This window comes from Gymnodraco acuticeps, unplaced genomic scaffold, assembly GCF_902827175.1.
Source record: "Gymnodraco acuticeps unplaced genomic scaffold, fGymAcu1.1, whole genome shotgun sequence".
Lineage (NCBI taxonomy): Eukaryota > Metazoa > Chordata > Actinopteri > Perciformes > Bathydraconidae > Gymnodraco > Gymnodraco acuticeps.
Genome location: NW_022992310.1, coordinates 40,716 through 57,214, shown reverse-complemented (window position 1 = coordinate 57,214; position 16,499 = coordinate 40,716). Strand labels below are relative to the sequence as shown.

General features: G+C 40.7%; 2 protein-coding genes across 4 annotated transcripts in view; one reads left to right on the top strand and one right to left on the bottom strand.

Moving 5' to 3' along the window:
* The first annotated feature begins 547 nt into the window (after positions 1–547).
* LOC117541126 lies at positions 548–6,657 on the top strand. 3 transcript variants are annotated; one of them, XM_034208249.1, is made up of 6 exons: positions 548–862; positions 1,103–1,429; positions 1,564–1,824; positions 1,970–2,011; positions 3,345–3,437; positions 6,085–6,657. In XM_034208249.1, the coding sequence occupies exons 1-5, from the start codon at positions 826–828 to the stop codon at positions 3,416–3,418; spliced, it is 741 nt and encodes a 246-aa protein (XP_034064140.1). In that variant the 5' UTR covers positions 548–825; the 3' UTR covers positions 3,419–3,437; positions 6,085–6,657. The 3 variants fall into 3 exon arrangements, with proteins under 3 accessions (XP_034064140.1, XP_034064139.1, XP_034064138.1); XM_034208248.1 differs by having other exon boundaries at positions 1,970–2,053; positions 3,345–3,434; positions 6,087–6,657; XM_034208247.1 differs by having other exon boundaries at positions 1,970–2,053.
* Positions 6,658–7,815: 1,158 nt separating this feature from the next.
* The window catches only part of LOC117541116 (fibrillin-2-like), a gene marked incomplete at its 5' end in the record, with an annotated part of 48,263 nt that continues 39,579 nt past the window's right edge, over positions 7,816–16,499 (bottom strand). Inside the window, 6 exon segments of the mRNA XM_034208222.1 lie at positions 7,816–10,967; positions 11,713–11,881; positions 13,154–13,388; positions 13,956–14,075; positions 15,260–15,388; positions 15,480–15,596. Coding sequence (XP_034064113.1) covers positions 10,590–10,967; positions 11,713–11,881; positions 13,154–13,388; positions 13,956–14,075; positions 15,260–15,388; positions 15,480–15,596 — 1,148 coding nt within the window.

Below are 16,499 nucleotides of genomic sequence, written 5' to 3'. Positions count from 1 at the left end.
CTGTAGTACAGGGGTACACATAACTGGTACGCAGGTTATGTGCGTAATCTCTCTGAAATGCGTACCGTCACTTGTGTCACAAAGCGCATTTGCGTACCGACGTAGGCTACTTGTGAAGCTTTTCCAGAAGATCACCGGACGACAGAGTCGGTCTCCGTGTGCACAGACAGGGCTGCTGTTAACGTCGGTCTGTACAACGGAATTGTACCAAAACTACGCCAACCGGCTGCGGAGGGAGACTCCCCCCCTTCACTGGAGAACTGCGCTAAAACAGCTGATCACAACGTTCACACTCTGTGGTCACGAAGTACTCCACTAGCCGCCGCCGCCCCCCCCCCCTCTGTCGACTTTCCTGAAGTACTCCCCCGTTGATAGAAATCAACACTGTAATGAATTAAGACCCCACGGTTTGATGATTGATAGGTGTGTGGGCTGTCTTTCATTTTGACACGCAGAAAAATGTTATAATAAACATAGATACTGTATGTTAAATGGATATATCCGCCTTCTTTCATTTATCTTTCCATTCCCACAACATTGATTGATTAATTAATTAATTTTTAAACTGTGATTAATCTGATTAAAAATTGTAATCGTTTGACAGCCCTAGTTTTTTTTATATGAATGTTATTACAGTAAACCCACAGGAAGCGACATGCGCTCATCCTGACTGAGTCACTGCGGAGAGGCGGATTACCGAGAAATGTATAAGAAGAAATAAGAGGCAGCAACTTTGAGGAAGTGACACATAGTGTGTCACAGTGACCAGTCTAGAGATTTACACGAATACAAGAGACACGATGGGACGAATTAAAACGGATAAAAATGTCCTCACTTCTTATTCTGCTGCTTCAGTTTACAGGTAAGGATTCCTACAACATATATATATATATATATATATATATTTAGAAACATTTAAAAAGGTAATTTATTCATCATTAATGTTACTTTATTACCTAATCTCATTTGAACCAAGACAGAGGTCTGTTTGTCTTCCAACGAGGGGAAGGCAACTTTAAAACACATATGGAAACTTTTGTTGTATCTTAAATTAACATTTGTATTTCTCTGTATTCTTTATATTTCTCTCTTGTTTATTCAGGGACTGCAATTGGACAGCGTGTCCTCTTCCTCTCTGTCAGAGTTGGAGATGAAGCCACTTTGCCGTGTAACTATGTGATTCATGATCAGGGTGAATGTGAGAGTACTACCTGGCTCTTCAGTGATTCAGGAAACTCAGTAGCGCTGGTTAGACGTGGGCAGATTGGTAACCATGCTAAATCAGACAGACTGAGAGTTACAGAGAAATGTTCTCTGCTTGTAAAGAAGGTCACAGAAGAGGATGCTGGTCTTTACACCTGCAGACAGTTCAGTTCAGGAGAAGAACAAGAAGGTCCAGACATTCAAGTTTACCTGTCTGTTGTTACCAGTGAGTATTTACATCATGATGTTTCCAAACTTTCTCTGTTGAGCAAAATACTAAAACATAACAATAGTTATTATTGCAGTGATGAAGTTAATGTTACTCTTGTTGTCTTTCTCTCACAATATCTCCATCTTCAGTGACTGGACATCAGGACAATGATGAGGTGACGTTACGCTGCTCGGTGAAGACATATGGAGACTGTGGACACACAGTGAAGTGGCTGTTTCAGGGTCGAGATGTGGATAAAGATCACAACGATATAAGGAGATCACAGTTCCGCTGCTCTGCTTCTGTGACATTTCCGACTTCTCATTTTAGTTACACACCAAGGTCTAAGTTGTTTACTTGCTCAGTAAAGGATGGTTCCAACGTGCAGGCCTTCAGCCTTCAGTCCTCAGGTGAGAACCAGCTGTTTAAACATAATTAACTCATATATTTGTACTTATTTTACAGATTTGGAGTTTAAGTATAACATCACAATATAAATTACCCATAAGACAGTTTGCAAGTGAAACATTTGTTGATCTTTTTTCATCTGTTCAGGTGAGGACACAGCAGCAACAACAGAGAGCGACTCCAGATCAGGTTTCACTACGACAGCTTCTGTAATCACTGAAGATGCAACAGGTTATTGTTGCATTATAGAAATTAGTTTAATTAACTCACTTTTATAACAACACTAGTCTTAAATTAAAGTAAATGATTATTGATTTATATATGAATATTAATTGATTACAAATCTTAAATCAAGGACTTTAAATTGGTTTGTCTTAAGGCCCGGACACACCAATCAAAGAACTGACACAGACGGACCCCGATGTGCCGCCCTGCCCTATCTGCAGTGTGCATGTGCGAGATGGTCCGCCATATTGGACAGCTATATGCCATACATTTTTGCATACATTCACAGTAAATAGTTATTCAGCTGTCTAACAGAAGTTAAATTCATTTCTCACTTATTCTGACAATGTACTTAACCCCAAATAAAAGAACCCAATAAAAAGAGTTGTTAAATAATAGTGAAGTCACGTTGTAATAAAAACAACTCCTCTCTCTCGAGTTTTCTTTTTGTGCTTTGCCAAAAGCCACTGTGTCAAGTGTCCTACTTGGGTTGCCGTACGGAGTTGACCATCTCGCACATGCGCACTGCCGACAGCCAAGTTGCACGTACGCACTGCGCATGCGTGAGTGGCAATAACTCTCCTTACCAGCAGGCGGCGGTAGTGTGTATTCGTCATTCAAAAGAGGCAACAACCGGAAGACACCGAGAGATAACTGAGAGAAGAAGAGCAGACTGCGTGATAAAAACAAACAACAAATAGCGTGTGCGTTCCATTTTCAGTCTACAGCGAGAAGCTCATGGGGCTTTCCCGAAGCTGTGTCGAGAGCTGGAGTTAAATGAAATCTCAGATTTGCCTTCTTAATAGTTTGTTTGGGTCCCTCACTTCCGTTTCGCTTCTCATGCACTGATTCACTAGCTGAACAGCAAATCAGAGTGATTTATTTTGCTTACAGCCTTTTGGCCCAAAACCCGATTTTCGGCCGAAAAGGCATCGGCCCGGCTGAAAAGTCCCGACGGTGCGGGACACACCAATCTGAGTAGGGCGTGTCGATGCTCATCGTCGGCCTGATGCCCACCGACGCCGATAATCGGCCTGGTGTGTCCGTGCCTTAAAGCTGCTTTTTTTAAAATGAGGAAATACATTTTCACGAGAAATAACATCACATCTGATTTGCGTTCAACGTGATTAAATGTAGATAACGTTCAGCCTTCAGTCCTCAGGTGAGAACATGTTTAGCTACTAAAGATTTGTTGAGTTTTGTTAATCCGTTACACAAACATCTGAAAAACTGAATCATCAACAAAAAGTACTTTTTTATTAAACTCTAAATGTTATGATTGTAATTCCTTTTCCAGGTTGGTGGTGGTGGATCATCGTTGTGATAGTGGGTGTTGCAGCACTCATAATAATCAATGCGCCTGTCATCTGACGGACGAGGACTCAAGGTGAGGACATTCACACATTATACTTTACAAACAAGCTTTTGAGAAACATGGATTTTAACTATGGAAGATTACATTGATGCTCTCTGGCCTCTTCAGGACAGAGACCTCAGACGGATGAAAACATTGTAAGTTTTATGGATAAGAAGACAAACGTTTTGACAGTAAACAATTGAATCAGATCAAACAGTGTCGTAACAATCTAAACCAGATTAAATAGAAAGAGATGAGGGGAGACTGGGAGAGAGGATGAAGAGATGTACAGAGAGAGGGATTAAGAGATGAAGGGATGTAAGGAGGGATGGATATAGGGAGGGGTTTTCAAAGAATTGAGGGGTGGTTGAAGGGATGTAGGTATATTAGCCGCTTTCACACCAAGTACTTGCCGTACTTAGTGCCGGCACTTAGTAACCCCCAGGCACTAAGTACCAATCGCGTTCACCACCGGATGTACTTTTCCCTGAGGGAAGATTACGCAAATGATACCGCTGACGTCACTTCGTCTTCTTCTGCTTTGGGTTTACTGGCAGGCCGCAAAACAACTTCACGGCGTATACTGCCACCCGAAGTCCCCGGCCGGAAGTCCCCGGAGTTGGGGACTGGCTTCAGTAGAAGCTGCTGGGAGTCCCAGCAGCTTCTACTGAAGCCTTCCGAGTAAATCGCCAGAACGCCGACACCTCCTCATCTCCACCGCTCCCCATGTTTTCTTTTGTGTTGCCATAAGTTATTCTCTCTCTGTTGGTGCGCGGGGCTAATGCTAATAATGCTAATGCCACAAATACAATGGCGGCTTCACAAAACTTGTCAGAGTTTTACGGGCTGTGGTTTGCAATTCGCCCAGCCAATAGAAATTGGTACTTTTTGGTACTTTTTTGGTACCACCTCTCAGCAGGCAATAAAAATGGGGGTAAAAGTTCCTGGCACTAAGTTCTCTTTTGGTGTGAACGCAACATAAGGGGTACTAACGGAACTAAATGGGAAAAGTACGGGGAAAACTCCGGTGTGAACGCGCCTAATGAGGGATAAAAGGATGAAGGGAATTAGGGATGAAAGTTTTGAAGGGATGAGGGGGTGGGATGAAGGGATTTAGGGAAAGATGGATATAGGGAGGGAGGGATGAAGAGTCGAAGGGTTGAAGGGATCAATGGATTACAGAGAGAAGGGATGAATGTATTAAGGGATTTAGAGAGAGAAGGGATGAATGGATTACAGAGAGAAGGGATGAATGGATTACAGAGAGAAGGGATGAATGGATTACAGAGAGAAGGGATGAATGGATTACAGAGAGACGGGATGAATGGATTACAGAGAGAAGGGATGAATGGATTACAGAGAGAAGGGATGAATGGATTACAGAGAGAAGGGATGAATGGATTACAGAGAGAAGGGATGAATGGATTACAGAGAGAAGGGATGAATGGATTACAGAGAGAAGGGATGAATGGAAGCAAACACAGATGGATGAAATCAATGTGAGTTTTTACAACAAAATACTGAACTGTTTTTACTCTCTCTTCATTATAAACTGATAAACACAGACACAAACTACAGCCTCCAAAGAGACCATAGATCTGAATCAACACCTCTTTGAACCAGTAACAACTGAACATGATGAATTCAGATTAAGGACTGATTCCCCTGAATTACATCACATAGAGGATTTCCCCACTTTAACACTAGTGCTTTAGCATTGCTAATAGTTTTTGTTGTATTAGAAAACAATGTGTATGTTACTGTGAATAATGTGCAGGATACAATCTAGTTTCTAAGCAAACTGTCCAGAAGTCAGTAGATTAAATCAGATCAGACGGTAACTGATGGTGCGTTCAGGGTCTGCTGACTCAACTGCGAACTGTGTTTTACTTTGTTTTTTGTTTTTGTTTTTTTTGTTGTTTTTTACCTCGGAGTCATCTTCGACAGTCAGCTCAAATTCAACCACCACATTAATCACATCACCAGGACTGCCTTTTTCCACCTCAAAAACATTGCCCGTCTCCGCCCATCACTCTCCTCCTCTGCTGCTGAAACCCTGATTCATGCATTCATCACATCACGACTCGACTACTGCAATAGCATCTTCTACGGCATACCATCCAACCTCCTCAATAAACTCCAACATATCCAGAACTCTGCTGCCCGCCTCCTCACCCACACCCGCTCCCGAGACCACATCACTCCCGTCCTCCAGAACCTCCACAGGCTCCCTGTCCGTCAAAGAATCAACTTCAAAGTCCTCCTGATTACTCACAAAGCCCTCAACAATCAGGCCCCCCCTACCTCACAGACCTGCTGCCACCACACCCCTTCCCGCTGCCTCCGCTCATCAGAAGCCAACCTCCTATCCATCCCCACCCGCACCAATCACCGGACCTGGGGGGACAGAGCCTTCTCTGTCGCTGCCCCCTCCCTCTGGAACTCACTCCCACAACCCATCAGAGACTGCACTGACCTCACCACCTTCAAAAAACTTACAAAAACTCACCTCTTCAATCTGGCTTTTAATGTGTGATTGTTTTGTATTATTTGACTTTAACTTTAACTATATATTTATTTGTTGTTCCTCTATTTTATTTTATCTTCACTATATCTGTAAAGCGTCTTTGAGCACCTGTAAAAGCGCTAACAAATTAAATCTATTATTATTATTTTCCACAGGTATGATGTAGATGATGGTACAGTGAACTGAGAAAACATCAGACCTCTTGATGGAGTTTGAGCAACACTTCTGCCTCCATCAGACTCCACTGATCAACAACGTCTACATCTGTCATCATGTTTCACATCATGAGTGGAAGATTTTACAATCATTCTGAATTACATATTATTTCATTTTGTTTTGATCTAATAAACCACTGGATGTCACTGTAAAGAGCTTTTAACTCTAGTTTCCTTTCTTATATTGTCTTCATGCTGAAGGTCTCAGAGCTGATTTTAAGATGTACTGATTCTGTGGTTGAGACACATTTAAGAGATGGATCACGTTTTGTTCAGTTGGATAATATCCACATGTCTACCCTACTTTTATAATTTTCTAATCATAAATCTATAGATGTACAATTAGAAAATTCAAAAAGTAGGGTAGACATGTGGATATTGTCCTAGATATTTAACTTATTCTGTGTGTTGACATTTACGACCAACCCTACTTCTAATCTCCCGTAAGGAATGTGATAATGCAGTCGTATGTTGATACTACCAGGTTTTATGGCCTGACCTAGCGGGCACAGGGGGGGGTTTTACGACTGTGAGAACGCTGGCTTCTAAGCACCACAGATGTGAGAGACATCTCCTGTGTCTCCAGGTGTTTACGCCCCATCCCCAATATGTGGATTTGACTCTCTGTAAACTAGTTAAAGGGTCTACCAAGATGCGAGGCTGATCAGATTTGACATGGCAACCCACCCTTACAGTCAGAACCTTTGACTGCAGTGTGACTTGTGATGTGAATTTCTCCGGCCGATACTTGTATTAAATCTCAGTGTTTGACATCAGAACTCCTGCTCGTCCCGTGTCTCCTTCATGAGTCGGTGACTCCCACTGCATTGCTACACAGAAGTTTCCTCCACAGATATTAACCGACTGAACAAAACGTGATCCGTCTCTTAAATGTGTGTCAACCACAGACCTTATTTCCAGCTATTTTCCAAAATCCTATGGAGAAATTACATTGCTTTTTTGTTGAAGGAACCCATGTGCAGCTTACTTCCGGGTTTTAGGATGCGTCACTGTGGCACTCTATTAGCCTTTAAATAGAAGAAGTATCCTTGTTTCTCAATGGTCGACCTAGGTAAAGGATGGTCATCCACCTCTGATTATTTCTCTGTAACCCTTCTTTGCATATGTCTCCTTACAAGTGTCCATGGTCTCGTTTCCTACAGGTGTCCATGTTGATGTTATCACTATGGCCACTCTATTACTACCTTGACCAAAACTTGACCTCGTTAGTAATTTCTAACAGATGTTACTGTTGTCCACTTTCCTAATGTAACTTCTTACCCCATCAACTTCAGAGAATGAGAAGGACAGTTCTACCCTAACCCAATAAAAGTGGCCCTTTGAAACCATTTTGGATGATGATCTCGGGTATGGCATAGAATCTCAGTTTCCAAATAGGAAGTCCGACCTCAGGGGGCGTTCCAGTTGAAATTTCCGACTAGGAACTCAGATATTCCCACTTCCCAGTACAACTGGAATGCACCAAATATCTCCACGCTATTATTTGAATCCCCCAGTCAGAGCTGGTGGATGATGCCAGGGAAAAGGAAGTTTGGGAACCTTTGCTGGGTCTGCTTTCCCCCGCAACCTGACTCCGGGTCAGCAGTTTGACGATGGATGGATGGAAACATCTTAGGAAAAAAAAGAAGAATAACTCTGGACACAACACTTAAAAATATAACCCACAATACTTTATTGCCGTTAATGTCACTGGACAAAAGTTTACAATATGTGAATCACTCTAATTTTACAGACTGCCATTTGGTGTTATACATCTTTGGTTTTTGCACATTCAGGATATTAAAAAATGTTCCATGATTGATTTATTGATTGTCAGTTGGTAGGCGTGATGTGACTGCATGATTGTCATTTCAGCTTTTTGGTGAACATTCGAGCAGAAACAGTCTTCTTAATTTTCTATAAAACACAGATTTTTAAATGCAAACAGATGGAGATGACAGTATTGTTTCAAGTCACACTGAAGCTGAGAAGCACACGTAACACAATGCCTTTTTTTTAAACATAGTGGTAAATAAAAGAATTACTAACTGACATTAACGATTCAAAGTATACAAAGGGTTCCCAGGTTAGAAACATGGTTATGTATTACAAACATTAAAGGCTGTGGGGCAGTGCAGCAACATTGACTGTAAAGATTTAGCACCATAGATCCTAAATGGAGATATTATGGCATTGTACAGACAGTGTAAGCTTGTATGAGATAATAAATGATGGGAATGTTTATTGTTATTAAGTCCGTTTTACATGTAACCTTGGTGGTGGCTGATTGACAGTGGTTTCAAACAATACAGACAGTTTTTGTTTCTCAACAAAAAAAGTCAACACACTTAAAAGGCCTTCATCTTACTGTGAGTATTTGGTTTGGCAGCCTTGACATTGGAAAACAAAAACATCTACATTTTACTTAAAAATATACAATTTAATTTTCAAGAAGCAAGTTTGATAATATTGTTTTTTCAGCATTGAGACAATACAAAAGACAGACATACACAACAATAAATCCTAAAAAAAGAATAAGTCTTTTTGCAATCCAGATTCAAGACTGCACTTTGTACAGAGTACGAGATGGTATTATCTAGCACCTTTTTCCTCCTCGAGAGAAAAACAAATCATGAGAAATGAAAGATGACCTGCTTGATATTTGGTTTCTTTATGAGGTTTGGTGTTTACCTGTGTGCGTGCCCTTACGCTGTAAAACACTACCTTTAGTTACAGTTTAGGTTAACATGTCATGGGTCTTTGAGGCTGCAGTCAGCTGTGTTGTAAACAAGGTTAAGAAAGCTCACGGTAAAGTAAAATAAGTCCACTTATAATCGAGTTCTGCTCTATAGAGTGGTGCAGTTAAGACTTATCTTGTCGGCTAACAATTTTGGAATATCCCAGCAAATAAGAACAGTGGACACTACACGTTTCGTACTCTCCATAACACGTGTTTTATTAATTTCAAAGGTACGAAGCTAATGTTAGGCTAAAACAAGCTACAGCAGGGTAACATCACTTCCCGTAACCACCGCTAAGCTAACTGCGGCTAATGTTTGGCGTGATGACACCCTCCATATTTAAACACCTATTGTATTTAATTAAAATGGTCATAAGCCAGAAGTAAAAAGCTAATGTTAGGCTAAAACAAGCTACAGAACGTCATCACCGCTATGCTAACGGCGGCTAATGTTCGGCGTGTTGACGTTTAGTTCCCATTTAAGCTACATATACGCTTCAGATATTCACCAATTGGGTATTTACTGACCTATTTTATGTTGTACAACAAAATGTGAACATCTCTTTAGATTTTGTTAACTAAGCATCTGACCAAAATCACGAGGGAAGCAAACGTTGTAAAATGCGGACTCATTTCCTGGTTTGAAGGACTCATTCCTGCACCACTCTATTCTCCTGTAGCTTTTATGTTTAGGAGTTTTTTTAAATGCAGAACCGGGAGAAGCTATCAACAAGGGGAAAATACTCTGGCCTTAAAGAAAAAGCTGTCTCTCAGGTCCAAAATCAGTGCTCCTGAAGTCTTAATCCCTACGAGATAAACACAAACATGACCTGATCTATCTTTTTCTCTGTGAGCTACTAACTGGTGTTTATTCCCTGCTCACGATGGATCCTGAGCGACACTAGCACCCTTTTTTGTTTCAAATTCTGCATCGCAGCACGGTGTCCGCACTGGCTGAGAAGCACTGAGGTAACCAAACATGACCGCACACACACGCAAACACGCTAATCCCTGCTTGACAAAAGTCGGCTACGTCAAGAGTAGCTCGCTGAAAGTGGGTTTTCATACGGCTATAAAACAGACCTGCTATGGACTGAAGAACCTGAAATGCTGTGTAAATGTTGCAGTCCTTCGTGTTAACATTTTTCAAACAGCACAAATACATTAAATGACACACTACAATACTGAAAGGGGCGGACGTGACGAACATTGTTCCCCAGTGTTGTGAATTATTTTTACCAAGATCACAGAGAGGTGAGAAAGTCCTTGGACCACCCCTTATACTTATAATTTTGGCATTTTGACCGTTTTTGGCTGCTCTCTGCACTTATTTTCTTGTACTGCTTGTGTACAAAAGTGCTTCATGGACTTTTTAACCATTATTTTGTCTCTATCAGGGTGCTACGGTCCAAACACTGATCACCTCTCTGCTTTCTCCTCCACCGGTTCTCAGTGGAGTGCTGGGTCAACTACAAGTGGAGGGGCGCATGAGGAAGTGTAGTCATAAAACATGAACATATAATAACAAAAACAGTAACAAAGTGGTGGTAGAGTTGGGCTGATTGACTCAGTCTTTCGTAGCCCTTGATGCAGGTGGGGGTGCTCCTGCAGGGGGGAGGAGTTATCGGAGAAAAAGGGGTGGAAGGGAAGGTTAGAGGCTTTTAGGAATCAGTCCAGGACAGGATGGTGAGCGCACTCTGGGCTCAGTGCAGGTGGATGAGGAGCTTGATGCGCAGGGCGTCTCCTATCTCCCCTCGTAGGTAGTCAGTGTCGTGCTGCTCCTCCAGCTGGTGGAGTCTGCGGGGTCCGAAGAGCCTCAGGCTGGCGATCTCCAGCTGGTAGGATCCCGCGGGGGGCGCCCTCTTGGCGAGCCGGAGCACACTCTTGCCGTCGCGTCGCTCCAGCAGGCGGAAGTGTTCGTTGGTGTTCCCGTGAGTGATGACGTAGCGGACGTGGTGCTCCAGAGGCTCCAGGGCCGGCAGGAGCTCCAGCAGAGGCTCCTTGTTGAGCAGCGAGGACAGAGTGAGGTTCATGGGGATCGGGCCCTGCGTGTCGATGCTGGCCATGCTCACTTCTGGCTCCTGGAGGATGAGGACAGAGAAACATTAATTATTAATATTATTGTATATTTTTTTACGTTTATGTATGTTTATTTATGAGTTACTTTTAACAACAAGGCAATTCACAGTGTCTTACAAAACAAAAGTACCTTTATATTTCTCTAATTATACTTTATTGAGTTTTTCATTTTTTACAAATACAAACAATGACATCCACAAATAAATATATTAACAATGAGTGAATAAGACATGTACAAATGAGTTGGCAATCCATGTATAAATACAACATTTTACTTAGTAATACGTAACCAACCAAGTTAATCTCCCTTAATATGATTATTTTTATATTAAAGAATGGTGTTTTCATTTTGTTTATTTAATTTTTTCTTTCAATTGTAATTGTGATTTTTCATTGAATTTTTTATTATTATTTTATTTTAATTATACATTCTTTTTAATGTACACATTTTTTCACATAAGAAAAAAATAAATCTAATGGTTTAATTCATATGATACGGCACGTTTCTTTGTTTGTTGTTTGTACTGTATGTAAAACCATTTATTTTAAACAGACTACATGTATGGACAAAAGTCAATCGTAAAAAGTGAAAATAAATAAGGACCAAAAGCTGGAAGAAGATTTTCAACTTATGTAAATGTTGCAATAATACAGTGTTACATTTTACAGGATATTGTGCGGGTTCATGTGTAAAATATGGTGTATTTAAATTCTTAATAAAATCATAGGCAGTTTGTCAACACGTACCTCGCTGAGTTCGTTTCCGTCAGTGTGGCGTCTGTGGCGCCCGTTCTTGGCTCCTCCTCCTGCTCCTGCTCCGTTGATCTTACACTCGTAGCACGCCTCGGGAGACAGACTGTCCTCGTCATCGCCCTCCGTGACATGTCCCGGGAAACCTGAGCCGCTCATACAGTGACTGGAAGAAACAATGAGATGATGTTTAGTCACAGGGAAGGAAATACATTTTAAATTAATTCATCACTACTCTCAGCATACCATAACCTATTGCAACGTACTGTATTGCATTGTATCTTATTGTATCACATCTCATTGTAGTATCATATCGTATCATATTACATACTATCATATTGCATCGCATCGTAAAGTTTTGTATAATACCGCCTTGTATTGTATTGTATCAATTTGTATAGCATTGCCTCGTATTGTATGGCATTGCTTCCTATTGTATCGTATCGTTTTGTTGTATCATATTGCATACTATCATATCATAGTATCACCTACTGTAGTATCGCATAGTATCGTATAGTTTTGTATCATACCGCCTCGTATTGTATTGTATACTATTGTATCGTATCACTTTGTATCATCTCATATGGTATTGTATCGCATTGTTTCCTATTGTATTGTATCACTTTGTATAGCATCGCCTCATATTGTTTTGGTTTGGTATCGCTCGTATCCTATAGTTTCATATGGTATGGTATCGCTTTGTGTCGTATAGTCTCATAACGTATCTTAAACTTATTGAAAATGAATTGGCAATAACTCAGCACTGCATTGTACCGTAACGTATAGCAGTGTTTCTCAAACTTTTTCATACCAAGGACCACTTAACCAATAAAAAAACACTCGTGGACCACCTAACTCCACAAATATAAAAAGACACATCGTTTTTCTAGAACAGATTACAAATCACTTGAAAATGGTACAAACAAGTGGCAACATGTGTGATGAAGGTGTTGCGCTGGGCTATATCATGCAATTGAAAGTGAAACTTAACCTCCCTCCATTGCGGAGATATTCCCGCGAGAGTGCGGAAAACTTAAATGTATTTATTTATTTCAAATGTGAAATTTTACCAATATACTCACGGACCACTAGGGGGCGCTCACGGACCACCAGTGGTCCGCGGACCACACTTTAAGAAGCACTGATAGTATCGTACTGTATCGCATCTCATTGTATCGTATCGTTTTGTATCATCTCTTATTGTATCGTCCCATACAGTATACTATTGTATTGAATTGCATAGTTTGGTATCGTATTGTATCATATTGTATCGCATCGCCTTGTATCGTATGGCCTGGTATCATATCGTAACGTATGCTATAGCATGTTATCGTTTTGTATCGTATAATCTCAGATCGTATTTTATGATACCATGGTATATCGTATTGTACCACATCGTCTCCTATCTTATTATTACGTATCATATGTGTCCTCTTACCCCTGTCCGGCCCTGTAGAAGCCCCCGGGGCAGCCGCACTGATACCCTCCGTCGGTGTTGGAGCAGCCGTAGATGCAGGGGTTGGAGCTGCTGCCGCTGCACTCGTTCACGTCCTGGCAGCCGCTGCCGCCCTGCTCGAAGTCAAAGCCGGAGGGACACACACACTTAAAGCTGCCCAGTGTGTTGTAGCAGGAGGCGGAGCCACACACCGATGCTCCCTGACACTCGTTCTCATCTGAAGGGGGAAAAGTGCAGAGACAGAAGATGAGAATGTGTACGAGAAAAATATGGTGTTATTCTTCCATTCAAGATAAGTGAGTTCAAGTATTTAATTCTCCATACAGCATAAATCAAATTGATAGGCTTATGCAAGAGGCCTTTTTCATATTTGTCATTACTTGCCACTTAAAAAAATTAATCATACAAATACTGGTATCACAACATGTTTCCGATTACTTTACTTTTTCTGTGGGATAACTGTCGATCGAATATATATCGCAAATCCTTTGTATCAAGAATCAAGTTGTGAATTGATTCAAATGTCGATTTTTAAACTAATTAAGTGTTAGATAAAACCAGATCAATCAAGATATATATTTTGAGAAATGGTTATTACATTATTCCTCAAAGATAAGAATTTTCCTTAATCACTTTACACTAATAACTTAAGGAGACATCATATTTGTACATACATTATGGAACAATTTATAACTTAACATATTGCTGCAGTCTTATAATAAGCCTTGAGCCCCAGGTCCTTTATCCACAGGACAAACTCCCAGAATGCATCAGTGTAACTCACCGACGCACTGGTTCCACTGGTAGTGCTGCACGTAGCCCTGAGGACAGCCGCAGCGGAAACCTCCCATCATGTTCTGACAGCCGTGCTGGCAGCGGTGGTTACTGCCACACTCATCCACATCTGAGCAAAATGAAAATACACTTTTAATCTCTCGTGGGGGGGGGGGGGGGGGGGGCGCAACAGCGCTAATTAAAGTTTAAAAGTCTCAAAAATGCTACAACTACTGTCACAAACTGGATGAATGTGAAGTATTTTGTTAAAGGAGGATGAAAGCGTAATTAAGGAGCACTATGGAGTGACTTTGATGGTTATTGGACTCAGGATTAATTCATTTGGATTCCCGCTGTATGAAGAAATTAAAGGACGGCGGAAAGTGGAAACAATTCACAAAGGGATTAAACTGTTTAAAACACATGCTCAAAGTAAGCTTGATTTTGCCGATGTGTTTATGTGGATTCAAAAGTCGTAAATAATCTACAAAATGGAGGAGACCGATCTGATCGGAGCAACTGTGACAAATAATCCAACTGAAACCGGCATGGACAATGACCGTTTTAAAAATGCACTTATCCAGAAAAGCCTGGTTTGGACACTTTACGGGCAGAAGAAACATTTCTATTAAAGAAAGAATTATACATTTCTGTCTTTGTATGCCTTTAATACTAACTTGAATTTTTATTCAAATGAATTAATCAATTATTTTTTACGTTTTATTGTAATGTAGAGACAAGGCTTTTAGTGACAATCATGTATTGCGTTACAATTACAATTATATGTAAAAAAATAAATAATTCTAAATATGATATTTGGCCTCAAATCATCTGAGGCCTGGCCCCCCCTGCGATCTTTGGCGCCCCCCCAGGTTGGGAACCACTGCTTAAGAGAACATGAATTACAATATAAGGGGTTGCTCCAATACGTTTTATAACACTTATCCTATTCTCTCTTTTATTAATTGTATTCCTTCTTAGGAAAATTGACAGGACTTTTTTTGCTATGTGCAGACGAGACTGGTTGAATTTAATGTTGTGATAAAAGGTGATTGTCTTCATTGATTGTCTGTGTGATTGCCCGATCAACATTCTCTTATATTTCAGTTATGTAATTCCTTTCATATATATTTGAGTTTGTTTAGTTTTTTGTCAATGGGATCTATTTTGGCCAAGCTTGTATACCGTGGTCTCGCGTTACCAAACGTCTACTTTCACACAGCTATAAGTTGTTTATTGACAACACAAAAAAGATACATGTAGAAGAACAAAAAAGGACCTTGTGTGGCAGATCTTCCTTCAGCGTGTACTCACCCTCACACTCCACGCCGGTGCCGTCCAGGGAGAAACCTTTAGAGCATTCACAGTTGAAGCTGCCGGGCGTGTTGACGCAGGCAGCTCTGGTTCCACACGCCGTGTTCTGAGCAGAGCACTCATTGTTGTCTGCAAACAGGGGGACAAAAACACATTATTGATGCTACATCTGTCCCTCTTTAGACGTTATTTCAGTGCAGGCCATCACTGATGCACTCACCGATGCAGGCCGTCTGGTGCTGGGTGAAGCCGGGGGGGCACTTGCAGGTGAAGCCTCCGATGGTGTTCACACACAGGAACTGGCAGTTATGTTGCTTAGACGAACATTCATCAATATCTGGGAAGGAAACAAGAAAACACTTAATATCTGTCAAAACCAAAAAACGAGGCTAAAAAGCGATAAAGCTTGTTTATAGAAATGATGAGAGCAATATCACACATTATTATGAACATACAGCTCCCAGTAGAACAGAGTGTTAAGGGCAACAATATTGAGTATTAAGTAGGAAAGATTGTGTATATTAGAATATGCTGTTGTATTCAATAATGAATATAATGTTAAACACCTGAGCTTTTGAAAGAACATCCATAACATTCATCTGTTTGCAATCTATTATATCATATTCCAATTACTTGTATATAGACTCTCCTTGCACTATTTTATCTATGTTATTGTGTTGCACTGTTGGAGGAGCCTGTGACCTAATATGTTCATTGATATATCTACACTGTAGCTTTGCACACATGACAATAAAAGCCTTGAACCTTGAAAAGAGTTGAAGTTGCTGATGGCAAAGTAAGTCTGTTAAAAAGCCTGATGTTGAATGCATCTTTCCTCTGTGCCTGGCCAGCCTCTCAAGCAGCGGTGTCCAAACTACGGCCCGGGGGCCAAATGTGGCTCGCGGATCATTTTGAATCGGCCCTCAGCAAATTAAAAAAGTATAATGGAATACGACCCACAAATGAAACTTGTACTTGTCTTATATTGTACTTCTTAAATATATATATACAAATATATTACACAGTAGTATTCATGTATTAATAAGCCCACTTTTCAAATACATTCACTCAATTAAAGTTGGAAATATTTTCTAACAAATCTTCGTTGATAAGAAAAAAGGCCAATGACTTATTTACATACAACCTTGAAATACACCCTTCCTATTTCCTCTTATTATAAGCAATCTGAAGCTTCTGCTTTAAGGGATGAGCTGCCAACAAAATAAATGAAACCTTAAAG